We start from the raw sequence: 21,432 nt of genomic DNA, 5'->3' as shown, positions 1-21,432 counted from the left end.
CAAAGTACTGGAGCTTCAGCTTCAGCATCACTCCTTCCAATGAATATTCAGGGTTGATTTTCTTTAGGACTGACTGGTTTGATTTCCTTGCAGTCCAAGGGACTCTCAAGAGTCTTCAACACCACAATTCGGAGGCACCAGTTCTTCGGCGCTCAGCCTTCTTTATGGTCCTACTTTCATGCCCGCACATGAGTACTTTGGAAAACCATAGCTTGGCTCTGCAGACCGTTGTTCGTAAAGTGATGTCTCTGCTTTTTGGAAAAAATCAGAGACAAACTATGCTATCTATGTTTGTCATAGCTTTCCTTCCAAGGAGCAAGCATCTTTTTAATTTCATGATTGCAATCACTGTCTGCAGTGATTTGGGAGCCCAGGAAAAGAAAATATGTCACTACTTCCACCTTTTCCCCATCTATTTGCCATGAAGTGATGGGACCGTGAAGGTGACTGGTAAATTTTGTTTTCTTTTTTATAATGCAGTACACAATGCTGAGAATGTGGGAGGAGAGACAACATGCCGCAGTGGAATTATAAGAGAAGAAAAACTTTCTGGGTAGCAAGGAGTGTCAAAAGCTGTAGACTTTAGATAGGTATGATTCAATAATCTCATTTCTGGGAATTTACTTTAAAGAGATAAATATGGATGTCCCCAAGGATGGAATTATAAGGATTTAAACAGCAGCACTGTTTATAGCAGCAAAAAGTACGAAGTTCAAATGACCAACAATAGGATGATACTTGAACAAGTGAGTTTTTCTACAGGGCTACAGATCATTGCAAATATTGATAACAAAGTGTATTTAATCATGTAATAAATGATAACAAAATATGAAGAGCTTTGTACACCAATAATACCATTTTTCCCCAGGTCGGGAAATGTTAAAAGTGGTGATTTCAATTGATGGGGTTATAGGTCTTTTATACTTTTCTTTTGCATTATCTATAGTTTTTTTTTTCTTCTTCAGATTTCTAGTCTGAATGTATATTGCTTTAAGAAAAAAGAAATACCACAAATGACCAAAAGCGATGCATGTGAACTGCCTGGTATGTATCAGGCGCTTGGTCACTGACGATTGCGCAGGTGATGCTCACTGTCCATTCTGGTTCCCCTGGCTGCTCGTCTTCTGCTACCTGGCATGCTCCTTCAGACACCCTCAGCTGTGTGGCATATTTTGTGATCTCTCTCGTTGTCTGTGGTTTTGCAAATGCTCTTGCTGTTGCCTAGAAAGCTTTCCTTGCCAGTGCCTGGCTCTTGACTTCTCTTGTTCTATGAGCCCAAGTGACCCCTCTTGTGGGAATTCCCTAGCTGTCGAGGAGCAGGTAGGTCCCCTCTTACTCCCCCAACCCTGTTTGCACTCCTGATACAGCACTTCCTTCCTTCTTGCATTTCTGTGCTACATATCTGTCTCCTTAAAGAAATCAGTCCTGAATATTCATTGGAAGGACGGATGCCGAAGTTGAAGCTCCAATACTCTGGCCACCTGATGGCAAGAGCCGACTCACTGGAAAAGACCCTAAGCTTGGAAAGATTGAAGGTGGGAGGAGAAGGGGGCGACAGAGGATGAGATGGTTAGACAGCATCACTGACTCACTGGCATGAATCTGAGAAAACCCCAGGAAAGAGTGAAGAACAGGGAAGCCTGGCATGCTGTAGTCCATGGCGTCACAAAGAGGACATGACTTATCAACTGCACAACAACAATCCATCTCCTTCTCTGCTCTGAAAACACCGAGGCTTTGTTTTACACATATGTATTATCTCTCGGGCTTCAGACATTACGGATCCTCAACACATTTGCTGAAAGAATGAGTTAATCATCCATCAGTAATTCCACATTTGGAAGTGACTGGTCCTGGGACAAGCCCAAGTTGTGGGTAGGACCCAAGCACCCTGTCACCTCTCTCCCACCAGCTTCTTACCTTGACAGAGAGGAATGGCCTCACTCCACAGGTGGTAGCCCTGGGGGTGCCGGGTACAAATGGCCATGCTGTGTCCCACCAAGCGGTAGCCGGCATTGCAGCCGAAGTGGATGGAGCCTCCGGGCTGGGTGGTGGTCTGGCCCAGAAGGAAGCCATGGAGGGGAGCCCTGGGTAGGCTGCAGTAGGAAGCTGCATGGCAAGATGAGGGTCAGGGACCACGTGCAGTGGGAAGACAGAGGTGGTCCTTCTTCATGCAGCCCCCCACCCTCCACCCCCTCCCCTTTGCTTCTCCCCCTCCTTCCCATCTTCACCACTGCCAGGTGGACTGCTAGTTAGGAAGTCGATACAGAAAAGCAATCAGTCTAGGACAGCCAAAGAAAGGAAAAGAGAAGGGAAGAGAAGGAAAAGAAAGAGGGGAAAGGAGAGGGATGACAAGAGAAGGAAGAAAAAAAGAAAGTTCTGTGAAGCACTGGGTCGCCTTTGGGTCTGGAGGCAGCACAGGTTGTGCAGCTAAGTTCAGGCTCTCAAATCCTGCTAGCTCCCAAAGAGACACAGAAAACAATCTGATGTGGTTGGTTTCAGAAAGATGTGACTGCAGGGCTGAGGCCTCTGGAGTCAGGGCTGGGCTTGAATTCCACTTCCCAACTTTCTACAGGTCTGTGACGTGAGACAAACCTCCCAGGCTCTTTTAGCCCCACTTTCCTCACCTGAACGTTGGGACTGGCAATGCCTTCCTCATAGGTTTTGGGATCATTTAAACGGGATCTTGTCTGTAAAGCCCCTAGCCTGGTGCAGGGCACTCTGTGCTCAGTAAATGGTCCGAGTCCTGCTTTCTGTTGTGTAGGGGGCTGGAGGGGGAGAGGGACTTGTGGCAATCCAGGACGTGAAACCCACAGTCCTCATTTCCCCTGACATACAATCTGAATTTATTTCATTCATTTATCCAACAGACAGACATCAAGTGTCTCTTATATGTCAGGTGCTATTCTAAGTGCTGGGAATATGACAGTGAAGAGAAGAGACAAAGAGCCCAGCCTCAAAGACCCTGCAACACAAACCTCTGCCAGGGAGCCTCAGGTGTGGCCAGGAAAGAGGCCTGACCAAAGAAGTGCAAAGGGCAAGCCCGTCCATCTGCTTTCAGCATCCCTGGTGCAGGCTAAGTCAGGACGGAGGTGCCAGGACCCTTCCTGTATCCGCTGGCCTCCTACGTGATTACATCCCTCTGCTGGTGAAACTGATGTTCTCAAACCTCCCCTTCCAAGGCAGACACCCTCCTTTGCTTCTGCTTTGCCAACTGTGTCCTGTTTATGTGGTACCCACAAGTCTACTTCAGTCACGAACAAGAATCTCAGTTATAAAATAAACAGTGATAGAGGCATGGGCAAATTACAAGATTCTCCTGTTTCCATTAAGGACTCATTGTTTCACCATGTAATTAATTCACTTTCTGCAGCAGCATATGTATTATAAGTGACTCATTACCCACAAACATGTGATTAATCTTTAAAAACATCAAGCCAAGGGCAACTCCTTAATGACTTCTAGTTCAGGGGGTAGCAATCGGCACAGTGAAATGCTACTAAATTGCTTTATTTCTCTTTTGTGTTAGTAGCTGCTAGGAAATCAGCCTGAATCTCCCTGACATTACCTTAAGGTTTCTTTTCCACCAAGAAGAACTGAGACCAGAAGAGGCTGAGTGACTTGTTTAAACATCATTCAACTAGTGGGTGATGCAGCCCAGCTAGCTGAAGGGTGTGAAGGGCCACCCTCCCTCTTGTGTGTATGCTGGGGGAATGCAATTGGGGTCTACTTTGCAGAGGAAATGGACTCTGAGAAAGTAAAGCTCCTCCTCCTCCCAGGCTCCCTTCAGCTTTCCTGGCTGGCCCTCACCTGGAGCCATCCCTACTCAAGAGTTTCTTAAGATTTCTAGCTTTATATAGCAATAAAGCTAGACCAGCTAAGTTTGCGCTGGTCTTCCAAGTGGGCAGCCTGTGCAAAGAGATGGACTGAGATAAGAGGCAACTCAGGCTATGTTTTGACATCCCTCCTAATCAATATTCTTTGAAAATTTGCCCAACATTTGTTTGGAACACAGGCCAAATGCAGTTTCCATGGTGGCTCAGATGGTAAAGAATCTACCTGCAATGTGGGAGACCCAGTGTGATCCCTGGGTGGGGAAGATCCCTTGGAGGAAGAGGACATGGCAAGCTACTCCAGTATTCCTGCCTGGAGAATCCCATGGACAGAGGAGCCTGATGGGCTACCGTTCATGGGGTTGCAAAGAGCTGGACACGACTGAGCGACTTTCACTTTCTTTCAGGCCAAATCAGCCAGGGAAAGAGTGCTGTGAGAGGACCAGCCCCTGGTGGAAATGGCTATGGTCTTAGGTCATTTATTTCTGCCCCCAAGCTCACGGAAGCGGCCAGCAGTTCAATGGATCCACTACCCTGCAACATGGGCAGCAGGCAGTTTTTCATGTTTTCTTCCCAGTGATAGACAGTAGACCCCAGACGGGAGCTCAGTTAGCCTTGATTTTCTCTGCCTTATTACCTCTCTAAGGATAGTTTTGTGTCCTGGCAGATAGTTAGCTGGCGCGGCCCTCAATCTGACTCTGCCTATGAGACGGGGCTCACAGAGCACAAGGGAGGCTCCTGGACTAGGAATACGGCCCACTGTTTGCTGCTTGTCTAATATCTGCCAGTTGGAGACCCACATCTTTAGGATTTTTCAGTTTTAAGGGACTTTTACTAACATTTCAACAGTGTTAGGGACAGGACCACCTACAGGCATTATCAGCTCATATACGATAAACTTATCTAAAAGCCACAGGTTGGCAGTGGGAGCAGCAAGAAGGAAGAGGTTAAAACTGGGGAGGTAGGGAGGGAGGAGGTGGGATGTCAAGGATGCTCTGCAGCTACAGGTGAGAGAGACTCAGCGGAGGAGAAAGGCTGCGGGTCTCCAGGCTCGTGGAGAAGCCGCACCGCAGTCGAGAATGTGGCCCACGGCTTATTGTTCTGGGTGAGAAACTTAAGGGGCTCAGGGGCTGCGGCCCTTCCCATGAGTCCTTATGTTTCACTCACCTGAATACCGAATCTTAAAGCCCTTCCGGTTGTAGGCATGGTCAGACGACCAGCGCAGGTAGACGGAGTTGCTCGAGCTGGTGACAACCAGGGGAGCCGAGTAATTCCCACTGAGGGCTTTCAGCAGAGGACTCTGACCCGAGGGCCCTGCGGGAAGATGGCGGACATGGGATCACAGACTATTGTGGTTACCAGAGATACTAACCTTGATGCCTTAAACATAACCGCCTTCCATTTCCCCCTCCTCAAGAGAAGTTGTGAAGATTCGAGACCGTAACTCAGCACCATCATTGGTCTGTGCACTCCTCTCTTGCATCCACAGGCCTTGCAGGAGGATATCTTCCTCCTGAACCCTAAAGCAGGGATCGAAGAAGTCCCTGCCAATGCAGAGTGGTTGGCAGGTGAGATGACATCTATTTGCCATCCTGGGACCTGCCCAAGGTCAAGAGGCTGGTTAATGGAAGAGCTGGTTTTTAACTTGGGAACTTTTTCTACCTTACCATCTTACTTGTGCCTATTAAAAAACAGCTCAGGGCCTGCCAGATAGGAAAAAAAATATGAATGAATATATAGCAATAAAGCTAGAGGAAACATCAGGTCTCAGTGTCATAAATAACACAGCTCCCCAATATTGCTTCCCAGGGCTCTTCCAGAAGTGCCTCCCTCTTCTTTTTTTTTTCCACCTTAAATGCCTGGAAGTGCATTCCAAGAGGGCCAATTCAAGGGCTGCAGAGTACAAAGCTGGATAATACCAAACACAGGATTTATTATCCTGCAAAGAGCCCTGAGTGATAGTTCTCATATGCTGCTGAGACAGCGCTTGGGAGCGTGGGAAAAGTAATGGACCGTATTACACATAGGAAAGTCATCAGAACTGCTGTGACAGCTCTGAAGGAAAGGGTCAAAGGGCTCAGAGAAATGGCATGCTGGGATAGGTCTGCTGATTTAGACCAGAACACCCACCAGCTGACTGTGACCTTCAGAAGGATCTGGGGGACACATCGTTTCCTAAAGCAATAAGAAATGCACTGTGGAGCGGGTGAGGACCAGCATCATCAACAACCTGAGTAATAGCTATCCTCTGTAGGCAGAAACTGATGGGAGGAGATGCTGTCACAGAGCTGGGCTTCCCAGTATTGCTGCGAAGGAGAGGAGTCTAAATGCAGAAGCCAGGTGGAAGCACTGAACAGTCAGGAGAAAGGCTGGGGTAATTACTAAAATGGGCAGCAAAGTTGGGATGGCAACCAGGAGGGCCTGATCTATAGGCTCTATGGAGATGGCTCACAGAACGTGATGTTCCTCAGGGCAAGATAGATGGACAGCCAAAAACAAATGAACATCTGAACAAAACAGATCATGAATATATAACCAAAAGGGCATAGGAACTTCCAATCACTGGAATAATTTGGAGACTTGAGCCAGAACACTTTGGCTGAAGGAGAGGCTGCGTCGTGATGAAACAGGTCCTTGCAAAACACCACCAATGTATATAGTGCTGATTCCCCAAGTCTTTATCCCAAAAGACCTACCACTAGTAATTCAGATAATTGAATACTGGAGAAAAGGGAATGTCTGGATATTTAGAAGACTTCTGTATACAGAGCATGTGAATTCGATGCTGCTACCCGGAACCCAAAGGACTCTCAAGGCTCCTTTGTTACAATGTGGGTATATATGGCTAGGATTGGTAAGAAATGGAGTCTTGTTTCCGCAACTTAACCCCATGGAAGCCTCAACTGCAGTAGCTATGCCAGACATAGTAGCCTCATTAGAGTAGATTATCGTCGCCTTGGTTATATGGAATGCAGGTACTGATCTAGCAAGGAATTCTTCTCTGTACCCACCAGGAAGGAGAATCGTAAGCAATTTGCATGTACATGAAACAGACAACAGTATACATCCATGTCTTGCCCCAGAGCTATGTTAATTCTCCTGCTCTGTCGTAACGTAGTAGGAAGATAAGTGGACCATCTGGACTTCCTGCAGCATACAGCTTATTGATTTACTATGTGGATGACATTGTATTAACTGGATCTGATGTGCCAGAAGGAACCACCAGTATAGATGCCTTTGCAAGACAGGTACTCCAGAGGGTGAGAGAGAAATCCTATAAAGAATCAGGTGAACTTTTTAGGGTCCTATGGCCCAGGGCATGCTGAGACATTTCCTCCAAATTAAAGAGCAGGTGATTGCACCTTTACCCTCCTACCACCAAGAAAGAAGCACAGTGTTTGGTAGACTTCTTTTGGTTTTGGAGGCTGCATACTCTTCACTACGACCCATTTACTGGCTAGCATTCAAGGTGCCAGCTTTGCGTGGTGGCTAGATTTAAGGGAGGGTGTTATAGCAGGTCCAGGCTGCAATACCAGCAGCCCCACTGTTTGGATCATATAACTCATCAACTTCTATGGTACTGGAGTTTCTGTGGTAGAGAAAGACCTTGCATGGAACATCTGGAAAGTCCTAACTGGGAGGCTGTGTCATAGATTCCTAGGGTTTAAGCCAGTCGGTACTGTGTGCAGCGGGAAACGATTTAATTTACTTACCATCAAAGATCTCAAACTCATCATACTGCTTCTCACTGAGAAAGTACTCCACTGTGATGGAGATGTTATATTCGGGCTCCACTCTCACCAGCCAAGAGCAGACCTGGAATTGGGGATAGCTGCCAGGGTAGCTCTGACTCAAGATCACACCTGTGGAATCCGTCAGAAGCTCATTCGTTGGGCAGTGCACTTGGAGAAAGAAAGAGAAATACCAGGTATGTGGGATGGAGGTGGAACGAATGCCAACACAATGGCTCGTCCCTGGTGTAGAGGACAACCACTGGAAAGCCAGCCGGCATTTGAGCACATCAAGCAAAATTCCGACAGCCCTCATTAAACTGCTCCGTGGTGTGAGTTGGTCTCTGATTCCGTGTCAGTGCTGCTACACTGCTGAGACTCAGGCTTGGCCAGTTGGCTGGAATCACTTGTTAACTCACATGTGGGGATGATACATACATACAGACAACAATAAGGCAACCTCAAACCCAAGAGTTAACTGGATTTGATTTGTACAGAGTATAGGGCAGAGGTGAGCACATGGGATTTTAAGTCTAGTCACGGCTATGGTTGTTCCAGTAGTCATGCATGGATGTGAGAGTTGGACTATAAAGAAAGCTGAGCACTGAATAATTGATGCTTTTGAACTGTGGTGTTGGAGAAGACTCTTGAGAGTCCCTTAGACAGCAAGGAGACCCAATCAGTCCATCCTGAAGGAAATCAGTCCTGAATATTCATTGGAAGGACTGATGTGAAGCTCACGCTTCAATACTTTGGCCACCTGATGCAAAGAGCTGACTCATTTGAAAAGACTCTGATGCTGGGAAAGACTGAAGGTGGGAGGAGAAGGGGATGACAGAGGATGAGATGGTTGGATGGCATCAATGACTCAATGGACATGAGTTTGAGTAAACTCTGGGAGTTGGTGATGGACAGGGAGGCCTGGCGTCCTGCAGTCCATGGGGTCGCAAAGAGTCGGACACGACTGAGCCACTGAGCTGAACTGAGCATCTGGATTTAGACTCCACCTCTGTCACTTACTACCTATGTGATCTTGAACAAATTACTGCCTTTCTGTGCAAATGCTTCTCCATTTCCAACCCAGAAAGAGAACTTGTACCTTACAGTGCTGTTGTATTACACCAAATGTCATATAGATACATATATATGTTATGTTATATAATTATATATTAAGATTATATATTATACATTATATGATACTGTTATTTCATTATATATTAAGATATTATAATATACTATAAATTATAGTATTAAACTAAATAATATATGTAAAGCATGAAACATATAGCCTCCATAAACTGTAGCGATGATGACTGTGATTATACCAGGAACAGAAGCAAACAGCCTAGCATGTGGGATCTAGTTCCCTGACCAGGGATGGAACCTGGGCCCCTTCACTGGGAGTGTGGAGTCTTAGACACTGGCCCACCAGGGAAGTCCCATGAACTTCTTTTTAAATTCAGATTCTTAGAGAAATAATTTATGTACAATAAAATGCACAAAGCATCACTACGAACAAAGCTAGTGGAGGTGATGGAATTCCAGTTGAGCTGTTTCAAATCCTGAAAGATGATGCTGTCAAAGTGCTGCACTCAATATGCCAGCAAATTTGGAAAACTCAGCAGTGACCACAGGACTGGAAAAGGTCAGTTTTCATTCCAATCCCAAAGAAAGGCAACGCCAAAGAATGCTCAAACTACCGCACAATTGCACTCATCTCACATGCTAGTAAAGTAATGTTCAAAATTCTCCAAGCCAGGCTTCAGCAATATGTGAACCGTGAACTCCCTGATGTTCAAGTTTAGAAAAGGCAGAGGAACCAGAGATCAAATTGCCAACATCCGCTGGATCATGGAAAAAGCATGAGAGTTCCAGAAAAACATGTATCTCTGCTTTATTGACTATGCCAAAGCCTTTGACTGTGTGGATCAACTGTGGAAAATTCTGAAAGAGATGGGAATACGAGACCACCTAACCTTCCTCTTGAGAAATCTGTATGCAGGTCAGGAAGCAACAGTTAGAACTGGACATGGAACAACAGACTGGTTCCAAATAGGAAAAGGAGTACGTCAAGGCTGTATATTGTCACCCTGCTTATTTAACTTCTATGCAGACTACATCATGAGAAACGCTGGACTGGAAGAAACACAAGCTGGAATCAGGATTGCCAGGAGAAATATCAATAACCTCAGACATGCAGATGACACCACCTTTATGGCAGAAAGTGAAGAGGAGCTAAAAAGCCTCTTGATGAAAGTGAAAGAGGAGAGTGAAAAAGTTGGCTTAAAGCTCAACATTCAGAAAACGAAGATCATGGCATCTGGTCCCATCACTTCATGGGAAATAGATGGGGAAACAGTGGAAACAGTGTCAGACTTTATTTTTGGGGGCTCCAAAATCACTGCAGATGGTGACTGCAGCCATGAAATTAAAAGACGCTTACTCCTTGGAAGAAAAGTTATGATCAACCTAGATAGTATATTCAAAAGCAGAGACATTACTTTGCCGACTAAGGTCCGTCTAGTCAAGGCTATGGTTTTTCCTGTGGTCATGTATGGATGTGAGAGTTGGACTGTGAAGAAGGCTGAGCACTGAAGAATTGATGCTTTTGAACTGTGGTGTTGGTGGTGTTGGTGTTGAACTGTGGTGTGGTGCAGTCCCTTGGACTGCAAGGAGATCCAACCAGTCCATTTTGAAGGAGATCAGCCCTGGGATTTCTTTGGAAGGAATGATGCTGAAGCTGAAGCTCTAGTACTTTGGCCACCTCATGCAAAGAGTTGACTCACTGGAAAAGACTCTGATGCTGGGAGGGATTGGGGGCAGGAGGAGAAGGGGACGACCCAGGATGAGATGGCTGGATGTCATCATGGACTCGATGGACGTGAGTCTGAGTGAACTCCGGGAGATGGTGATGGATAGGGAGGCCTGGCGTGCTGCGATTCATAGGGTCGCAAAGAGTCGGACACGACTGAGCGACTGAACTGAACTGAAAATGCACAGATTTTAGGTACACAATTTGCATTTAGGCAAATGTATACACCTGTGTAACCACTACCACAATCAGAATACAGATTATTCCCATTGCCCCGGAAAGTTCTCTCGAGTCCTTTTGCAAACAGTATGATCTGCCCAATGCTCCAGGGAATCAATGGTGCTATTTCTATAAACATAGGGGAGTTTTGCTTGTACCAGAGCTTCATGCGAATAGAATCATATATGTATCGTTTTTTTGTCTGGTTCCTTTTGCTAAATGTTAATTTTTGTAGGAGTCGACTGATGCTGATCTATGTATCACCATTTCCTCTGTTTTTATTGCTCTCTAGCAATCATACGACAATTTGCTTATGGATTCTACTGAGGAACACTGGGGTTGTTTCCAGTTTTGGATTATTACAAAATTAATATAAAAGTCTTATTATGGATATGGGTTTTCATTTCTCTTCAGTAAATAACTAGGAGTAGAATTGCCAGGTGATAGGGTAGATGCGTTTATCTTCAGAAGAAACTTCTATCTGTTTTCTTAAGTGACCATAAGATTTTATATCTCAACCAGCAATATATGAAAATTCTAATTGCTCCACATTTTTTCTAACGCTTTGTATTGTTAGTCTTAAATTTAAGCTATTCTATTGGGTGCATAGTAATAGTTCATTATGGTTTAATTTGCATTTTCCTTGTGATTAATGATGTTGAGCATCTTTTCATATATTTATTGGCCGTTCATTATTTTATTTTACAAAGTGTCTGTTCAAGTCTCTTGTATATATTTTCATTGGATTGTCTTATTACTCAGTTGCAAAAGTTCCTTACATAGTCTACGTTCAAGGCCTTTTTAAAAATATGCATACTCTGAATATCTTCTCTTATTCTGTAGTTTGTCTTTATTTTTTACGTTCATTCCTCTTGGCTTTTCCTTCATGTGTTTTTAATTTGCTTTATCATCTGCATATATACTTATATATCTCTCTTAATGAAATTAGCCTATTTGTCATTTTGAAATATCTCTATTTTTGGTAATATTTCTTGCTTGCAGTATTATTTGAAATTTCTTTATGTTTCTTATGTTTACAATTTTTATGACATATCTTTTTCTCTTCTTTCATATTTCATATCTATCTGGTATTTAAAGTGCAACTTTTGTGGCAAATAAATAATTACTTTAAAGCCTCTAAACTTTGGCATGGTGTTTTGCAACAAAAATTCATTTATATAACTGTATTATGCAAATAATATGTTAATCACTTATTCTTGGTCATTGACAGAGATGTTGAAGTCTACCACCGTAACTGTGAATTTGTCCCTTTCTCCCTGTAATTCCATGAATTTTTCCTTTATATATTTCAATACTACTGTTAGGTACCTAGACATTTATGACTCTTACATAGTCTTGATAAATTATGTTATCAGCATGAAATATTCCTTTATTCCCTTTGATGCTTTCTGCCTTAAATTCCATTTTGTCTAAGATTAGTTTTGCTACACCAGATTTTAGAGGTTAGTACTTGCTATCTATTTTTTTTTAATATTTTGTTTCAGATCAGGGATGAGTGATACTCTAGAGAGGCAAATGAAGATATTCAATTCTAAGTTCATGGAAAGCCTATAACTAGACTTTGAAATTTTTACCAATCTAAAAATCTCTGATCCCTAATTAGCAGTTTGATTCATTTGTATTTATCATGGTTGCACATATATTTGCACTTAGTTTTGCTATTTCATTTTGCAATTTTTGTTAACCATGATTTAAAAAAAATTTCTCCTTTAATGTTTCCTATTGGATTAACCATAGGGCTTCCCAGGTGGCTCGGTGGTAAAGAATCTGCCTACCAATGCAGGAGCGACAGGAGTCGCAGGTTCGATACCTGGCTCAGGAAGGTTCCCTGGAGGAGGAAATGGCAGCCCACTCTGGTATTTGCCTGGGACAATCCCATGGACAGAGGAGCCTGGATGGCTGTAGCCCACAGGGTTGCAAAGAGTTGGACAAGACTGAATTACTGAGATGCACGCATTGTATTAATCAAATTTTCTTTACTCTCATTATTTTTGATTATGGATTTAGAATTTACACATATTGTGGGCATACATAATTTAAGAAAACGATGTATACATTTAAACATTGTATTTAAATGTATATACTTTTAATAATGTACATGGTTAATCAATATTTATGATTTTCCTTAGCAAGAAAGGGTCTTTAACTCATTTTTTCTTTCTTCTAAATAGGTTCTCCAGTGTAATTTATTTGTCCAGTTGTCTTCTGAGTTTTTATTTTCTACAGTCTACGTAAACATATTTACTTCTATATTTTACTGATTTCTTGTTATTGTTGTTCAGTCGCTCAGTCGTGTCTGACTCTTTGTGACCCCATGAACTGCAGCAAGCAGTCCATGCAGGAACACTGATTTCTTAGCTTACTGTTAATTTTTATACCTGAGTCATTCTACCTGTATTCATTTTCTTGCTGAACACCAAAAGAAAAAAATGTATAAATTGGACATCATCAAAATTAAAACCTTCTGTGCTTCAAGAACCCCATTAAGAAAGTGAAAAAACAATCCACAAAATAGGAAATAATTCTGAAAATCACACATGTGATTAAGGACTTGTATTTAGAATATATAGATAAATCCTACCACTCAATAATTAAACAGATAGTTGCTAAATGTGGTAGAGATTTCTGGGGTTTACCAATATCACGTTGTCTTTTATTTCCTGAGCATATAAAAAACTTCACTTTCCCTCCACGTGCCTATTTCTGGCCAATGAGATGTGAGTAGAACCATGTGTGGCACTTTGGGGCTGAGGTGGTGAAAGGCCCTTATGGGAATGTCCATTTCTGTCTTCCTTTGCTGCAACGGAGGTTGGAAGAGCGGGCCTAGTTTTCAGACAGCAGCACAAGATTCAGGCAGCCTGGATCATGGAGTTAGCAGCTCTATAAAGTTATTGGGACCACAGAAAATTTTTTGAAGAAGATATAAACTTTTGTTGTGTTAAGCCACTGAGATGTGGGGATTGCTTGTCATTGAGTAATGCACTGAAGTGTATCCTTTAATTCTGCTTTTAGTAGGGCAGTAACTTTACTTAGTCCTTGTGTATCTGAAGATTTCATTAATTCATTCTCACTCTTAACTGATAATTTAGCTGGGTTTATCATTTCAGTTTACAATTATATTTCCTGCTGCATTTTATCTTTTGGTAGGTATTATTTTTGATTCAATAGTGCTATGAGTCTGATTTAGCTTTTATCCATGAAAAGATAAATATATATTTAAATATAATGCTTTGTCTTTATCCTTGATATTCTATAATTACACTGTGATGTTTTAGGCTTGAATTTCACCAAATTTTTTATGTTGCCATAGCAAGCCTTCAAGATAACAGAAAAATGTCTGATCCTTGTCAGAGGAGAGTAGGACTTCATTGGAAAGGCATTATCTGAGGCAGAAAAGAGAAGAATAAGCCGAAAGGTAAAAGAAAGTTGCACAATGAAGTGGTTATGAATGGAAAATCATCTCTATTAAGGGACTGGGAGATAACATAGTAAAGATGGCAGTGAGACCCAGACTGGCCCATTGATTCAACTCACTCTCTATAAAAATCTCAGTTCGTTTCTTTGTAGATATTGACAAGTTGATCCTAAAATTCAGGAAATTCAGCAGACTCAGAATATGCAAAATAATCTTGAAAACGAAGAACAAAGTTGGAGAGCCCACACTTTTGGATTTCAAAACGTGTGGCCAAGCTACAGGAATCAAGATGGTGGGGTACTTGCATAATGACAGATTCAAGAGAGTAGAATTGAGGATCAGGAAAGAAAACTTTCCATTTACTTTTCTGTGTCCCTGGGGCCAGCATGGCATGGTGGATCAACTATACTCCAATAAAAATTGTCTTAAAACCCCAATTCATAGTCAATTGAATTTGACAGGGTGCCAAGACAATTCAATGGGGAAAGAATAGTCTTTCCAGCAAGTGACGTCAGGACAATTAGATATCTATACACAAAATCATCAAGTTGGACTCCTGCCTCACACTATATATAAAAATGAACTCAAAACAGATAAAGTCCTAAATGTTAGAGCTAAAACTATAAACTCTTAGAGGAAAACATAGACGTCAATCTTCTTGACCTTGGATTAGGCAATAGCTTCTCAGATATGACACAAAAAGGACAGGCACCAAAAGAAAAAATATATACACTGGACATCATCAAAATTAAAAACCTCTGTGCTTCTAAGAACACCACCAAGAAAGCAAAAAGACAACCCACAAAATGGGAAATGTTTTCAAAAAATCACACATCTGATAAAGGACTTGTATCTAGAATATATATAAAAACTCCTACAACTCAATAATTAAACAGATAAAAAACAATCAAAGATGGGCAAAGGATCCGAACAGACTTTTCTCTGTGCAAATGAACAATAAGCACATGAAAAAATGCTGAACATCTTAGCCATCAGAATATACAAATCAAAACAATAATGAGATATCCACTACACTCACTAGGATGGCTGTAATTAAAAAGACAGATAATAACAACAGAGAGGACACGGAAAGATTGAAATTCTCATACACTGCTGGTGAGAATGGAAAATGGTTCAGCCACGGTGGAGGATACTCTGGCAGTTCCTTAGAAGCTTAAACATAGAGTTACCAGTTACCATATGACTCAGCAATTCCACTCCTAGATGTATACCTAGGAGAAATGAAAATGTATGTTTCACACAATAACTTGTACATGAATGCTCGTAGCAGCATTATTCATAATAGCTACAAGTGGAAACAACTCAAATACCCATCATCAATGAGTGTATAAACAAAATGTGGTACGTGTACAATGGAATGTGTGCGCGCTAAGTCACTTCAGTCGTGTCCGACTCTTTGCGACCCTATAGATTGTAGCCCACCAGGCTCCTCTGTCCGTGGGATTTTCCAGACGAGAATACTGCAGTGGGTTGTCATGCCCTCCTCCAGGGGATCTTCCCAACCCAAGGACTGAACCTGTGGCTCCTGCATTGCAGGCAGATTCTTTACCACTGAATCACAGAAGAAGCCCACAGTGGACTATTACTGGGCGAAAAAAAGGAATGAAGTGCGGATACATGCTGCAATATGAATGAACTTCTAGAAGATTATACTACATGAAAGAAGTCAGTCACAAATGACCACACATTGTAGGAATCCATTTATATTAACCCAGAATAGGCAAATTCATAGAGATAGAAACTGGTTTGGTGATTGCCTAGATCTGAGGGGGCTGGAAAGAAATGGGAACTGACTGTTAACTGACTGCAAGAGTTCTTTTTGCGGGGGGTGGGGAGGTGATTAAAATGTTCTAAAATGGATTGTGACAATGGTGGCAAAACCCTGAAGGTGCTAAAAACCATTGATGCATACACTTAAAGCGGATGAGCTGCAAGGCATATGAATTACACCCTGATAAAGCTGTTATTACAAAAAAGAGACCACGAAGGGTCATACTTTGGGAAGCCAGCATGACACCAAGTCCCAGAGGAAAGCATGAGGCTGAGAATGGGGAGTAAAGCAGGAAGACTGGAGCCACGTAGACATAGAAACAGAGCCAGGGATGATGAGAAACTACGGCTGGAGCTAATCAACGATGAAGACTAAAGTTCACTGTAATCGGGGGCTGGTCATTTGGTATGTGGGTGGGTCAGCTCAACCGAAATAGATCCTGAATTTCGCAGTGTATCAGCAGCCTAATTCTGGGGCTTGTGGTCCCTCTCTTCCTGGCTAACAATCCATATTACAGATTCTCCCTACTCTCGTTTTCTTAGAGATGGGGGAGAAGCCGACCTGCTTCTCCATAGGCTACTAACTATCTGTTGGTGGCAACAGCACTGGAAGCAGTAGCAGAACTAGAGACTCTAGTAACGGCCCACACCGAGCAGTTACTGCGTGCCAGGCATAGTTCCAAAGCACTTTACACTGCTGACTCATGCATCCTCATAACAAGGCCGTGGCATTAGTAATATCCTTATCCTTATTTTACCAGTTAGGCCCAGGACAGTTAGGTGTCTTGCCCCAGGTCAGATGCCTCATGAGTGGAAGGTATTGTTTTGGGGTGTTAGTTGGGGTAACTTGGTGAAGCGCATCCACCTTCAGTCAAGTCACTCCACTGGAATAAAGACAACCGTGATCTCTTGGTTGCCTAGCTCAGCACACAGGGTTTTAGACACACCTGTACTCCAGTAAGGCAAGGTTGGTGTGTGAGCCTCGACTCCCACCAGAGGTCCCATGACCTCCTTCCATTTCCAGGGAGTGTCAGTTAGAAAAAAGGAAGGAATTTCCCTGGCAGTCCAGTGATTAAGATTCTGTGGGGTGTGGGTTCAATCCCTTGTCAGGGAACTAAGATCCCACCTACCTTCCAGCAAGGCCAAATTTTTTTTTTTTTTTTAAGCAAAAAGGGCAGAAATAAACGAGGCCTCTGTGGCCAATTCAAAGCCCTGGATCTAGAAGCAGGGCAGAGAACCTACCTGGAACACTCACTCACTCCTTCCAGCATTTGCCAAGTGACCTCTTACTTCACGGGCAGGGGCTGGGAATACAGAGAAAGGCAAACAGGGGCTCTGTTTGGGAGAAACTCCAAGGCACGGTTCACTGCGATTACCTTCACATATCGGGGGCGGCCCTTCAAACTGCAGGTACGTTCCAAGTTTGCAGGTCAGGATCTCATTCCCCACTAAGGTAAAGCCAGGGAGGCACCGATAGCGTACAATGTCACCTGTCAAGGAAAGATCAATATGGGGATTTCCTGGAGAAGACTGGGCAGGGCTGACTGGCACCCCTTAGTACCCATTTGAACCCACTTCCAGGCAAGATGATCAGCGGCAGGGTTTGTTCTGTTGAGTGAACAACTAGCTCATCTCCAATCGAATGACACAGATGACCACGGCTCCCCTCTCGCAGCTCAGCCTTGCTGAGCCTAAGAATGGTCCACGTTCCAGGAACTTTTTATAGTGTCCTGTATGGACTTATTTCAAAAAACATCCTGACTTGAATCATGGAAGAAAATCTCTTTTCTAGCTCCTCTGGCTATGTATGGCTAAAAGAAAGAGTGATTGTATTTTGAGTGAACCTCAGTTGACAGACTGTCGACCCTTTTGCATTGAGTCCATTGTTTCTCTTCATGGACAGAAGAGAGAGATGAGCCCCACCGGCCAGAGCTGCCCCCCTCCACCCCCGTCCCTCCTCCACAGCCCAGACCTTGCTGGCGCGGGAGATGTTACCTATGTTGAATTCTTCATTCTCTGTGACAACTTCGGCATTGGGGAGGATGGTGGGAGGAGGGCATTTGGTGAGTGGATAAGCTGAAAAGACAAAGGCAGACAAGTTGATGTAAGAGCATCGTTCTTGGCACACACGGTCATTCATTAGTTCAGTGCCTCGTGTTTCCACTCCTCATCTGTCCACACAGCAGATGTTAACGAGTATTTATCTGCACACAGGAGAAAGTTAGCCGAGTACTGTCTTGCTTACCTGCTGCCATCTTTTTGTTGGTTTGTTTGCTTTTGATGCAAAAACCAGGAACTAAAATATCAGGACTAATGATAAAGGAGAGAGGATACAAGAAGTTGGTGGCAGGGCCCAGTGCTGAAGGGAGGGGAGAGAAGCATTGCTGAACACCTACTCTATGTCACTATGTTGTAGATCTGTATAGTCAAAGCTGCAGTCTTTCCGGCAGTCATGTACGGATGTGAGAGTTGGACCATAAAGAAGGCTGAGTGCTGAAGAATTGATGCTTTTGAATTGTGATGCTGGAGGAGACTCTTGAGAGTCCCTTGGACTGCAAGGAGATTAAACCAGTCAATCCTAAAGGAAATCAACCCTGAATATTCACTAGAAGGACTGATGCTGAAGCTCCAATACTTTGGCCACCTGATGTGAAGAGCTGACTCATTGAAGAAGACCCTGATGCTGGGAAAAACTGAGGGCAAGAGGAGAAGGGGGCGGCAGAGGATGAGATGGTTAGCTAGTGTTACCAACTCCATGGATATGAACCTGAGCAAACTCCGGGAGATAGTGAAGGACAGGGAAGCCTGGCATGCTGCAGTCCATGGGGTCCCAAAGAGCTGGACACGACTTAGTGACGGAACAACAACTGTATCTCAGGCACGTTCATGCTCTGCCACCTTGAATTTTCACAATAGCAGATTCCCCTGTGAGCTGTTCTCACTCTACTCATGAGGAAGCTGAGATTCAGAAAGGTTCAGTTACTTCTCTAGGGTCACACAGGAAGTAAGTGGCACAGGCAGGGTTTGAACCCAGGTCTGGCTGCTCTCATACCCCATGTTCTTTCCACTAGTCACCACCTAAATGCTGTGTGTGGTCTAGGTGAGGGCCAGCACGACTGCTTATTTTCCTTTTGACCTTGGGCCAAGTGCTGCGGCTTCAGTGGATTTTCTAAGCCGACAACCATCTCCCTCTGGGCAGAGACTGGCCTATGCACGGAGGGTATCACTGAGGCCAAGTTCAGCGTGGGCTTGTAACGAGGCTGCCTTTCATTATCTGGCACAGAGTTGAGTGCTGAGTGTGTTGGTTAGCTGCTGTTGCCACCACTATTGCTGTTATTCTCTCCGAATCACTTCAACTCCTGCTATGTTTTGAAAAATAGTACTCTCGTTTTTTTTTGAAATTTACTGCTGGCACCACTTGCATGCTCAGTCACTCGGTTGTGTCCGACTCTTTGCGACCCCATGGACTGTAGCCCATCAAGCTCTTCTATCCCTGGGATTGATACTGCACCATAAACATTAAAGGCACGTTGCAAACTTTTCAGCTTGAGATTGAAACCCTAAGCAGAAATATGGGCTAAATATGAAAGATACGGCCAGAAAGTGCTGGGGACAGTGCTAGGTGGCGGGGTGCCCTTCACGGTGAACATCACTCTAGGATGGCGTCACTCAGAGCCCGAGGCACCTGAAACACGAGTTCCAGATGCTCACAGGGCCTTCTGACATTCTGCCAGTGCAAAAGTAAGTGGACAGTCCTTGCCTCACAGAACTTAGAGCCAGCAGAGGAAACAGTCACCAAGTTTTGGTGGTCCCAGTGCAGCGGACACGGGTTCGATTCCTGGTCTGGGAAGATTCCACATGCTTCGGAACAACTAGGTAAGTGCAAACCAGCTAATGACTGAGGCTGAAGGCTGCATACTGACGCCTGGGTGTCCCAGAGCCCAGGGCTCTCCAACGAGACAAGCCACCACAATGTGAAGCCCGCACCCCTCAACGAACAGTAACCCCTGCTCATGGAAACTAGAGAAAGCCGGAGCACAGCAATGAAGACCCTGTGCAGCACCCACCCCCTACAAAAGCTATAAATTTTAATCCTCGTCAACTTGACAGACAACAACCACTTCTTTTCTTTTAGTTGGCATTTGACAACTAGTTAGGCAATATTAATAGACTATTTGCATTTTTATTTTTAACTCTCTGTTCATGTCCTTTGTTTCTATTTTTCCTACAAATTTGAAAAACTCTATGTATATTCAGGTTGATCTTTGCCTATTAAATATATTTCCCAATTTATCATTTGCTCCTGATTTGTTTATGGCACTCTTCTGGTGTGTACAAGCATTCAATTTTTATTTAGTCAGTTCTCAGTGTTTTCCTTTGTAGAATTTTTAAAAAATTGATACCTTCCATTCTCAGCCTCATGCTTACCTTTAAAACATACCTTCTAAAACTTTCTAAGACACACTTTGCTTTCCCAGAAAAAAAAAAAAAAAATCTTTGAAAGAAATCTCTGCCTAAGCACAGCCTGGGTATTTTATAGTTTGTGGTTACGGTTTGATAGACGATCAATTTCTCATTACATTTTAAAAATTAATGTTTTTAAATTAAAAATTTCTGCTCAATGCATAAAGCTGGTGGAATACTTAAAAACAATAAAACAATAATTCTCCAAGTCCCACTACCTGGGTATAACCATTGCTAGCATTTTAGTGTATGACTTTGGATCTCTTACAGTCAACTCTCCTCTCCCCACAAACACACACTGGATCAGCCATGTTATGACTACAGAACTCGAGGGCAGAGGGACATTCAAAACTCCTGTTTCCTTTTGTCTGCATCCCCTTGTTCCCCTGGGGGGTGAGGCACTGACACGGCTTAGTCTCCAGTACATGTTAACATGCCAATAGGTAAGCAGAGCCCTCAGCTCCAGCAGTAGACATAGTGGGTCATTCACTGCACGCTGAATTCTTTCCCATTGATTCTCTTGATACATTCTTCCTTGGGCTGAATTGGCCTTACCTCTGATACTTTTTGGGGTTTCCCAGGTGGCTCAGTGGTAAAGAATCAGCCTGCCAATGCAGGAGACCCAAGAGACTTGGGTTCGATTCCTGGGTTGGGAAGACCCTGTGGAGTAGGAAGTGGCAACCCACTCCAGTATTCTTGCCTGGAAAATTTTCCGTGGACAGAGGAGCCTGCTGGACTACAGTCCATGGGGTCACAAGGAGTTGGACACGACTGAGCAACTGAGCATGCACACTGAAGCTTTTAAAGCCTAATTAGCTTAGAGAGAAACGTAGTTCACGTGGTTCAGTTCATTTTACCTGATGACTCTGGGCTCTGCACTTGGATTTGGGGTCCAAGCCCAGCTGATATTAAAATGCCTTCCCTTGCCATTGTTCCTTGTATATATCTCTTTCTCAAGAAACTCACGAAGATGGGGTGGCTGTGATCTGTTAGGGATCCATAATCATTGCATCCTTTGGCTATACCACCATCTGAAAATGTTAGGAAAGTGTCAGCTGCTCAGTTGTGTCTGATTCTTTGCAACCCCATGAACTGTAGTCCGCCAGGCTCTTCTGTCCATGGGATTCTCCAGGCAAGAATACTGGA

At 43.6% G+C, this 21,432-nt stretch overlaps 1 protein-coding gene across 1 annotated transcript in view; it reads right to left on the bottom strand.

Moving 5' to 3' along the window:
* The window catches only part of CSMD2 (CUB and Sushi multiple domains 2), a 678,376-nt gene that overhangs the window by 62,142 nt on the left and 594,802 nt on the right, over positions 1-21,432 (bottom strand). The window contains exons 45-49 of the mRNA XM_052636874.1: positions 17,818-17,898; positions 17,199-17,312; positions 7,547-7,735; positions 5,001-5,147; positions 1,921-2,109 (exon numbers count right to left, since the gene is read on the bottom strand). Coding sequence (XP_052492834.1) covers positions 1,921-2,109; positions 5,001-5,147; positions 7,547-7,735; positions 17,199-17,312; positions 17,818-17,898 — 720 coding nt within the window. The remainder of the gene's footprint in view (positions 1-1,920; positions 2,110-5,000; positions 5,148-7,546; positions 7,736-17,198; positions 17,313-17,817; positions 17,899-21,432) is intronic.

This window comes from Budorcas taxicolor, chromosome 3, assembly GCF_023091745.1.
Source record: "Budorcas taxicolor isolate Tak-1 chromosome 3, Takin1.1, whole genome shotgun sequence".
Lineage (NCBI taxonomy): Eukaryota > Metazoa > Chordata > Mammalia > Artiodactyla > Bovidae > Budorcas > Budorcas taxicolor.
The sequence above is the reverse complement of the archived record's forward strand: the minus strand, read 5'-3'. Positions and strand labels throughout refer to the sequence as shown.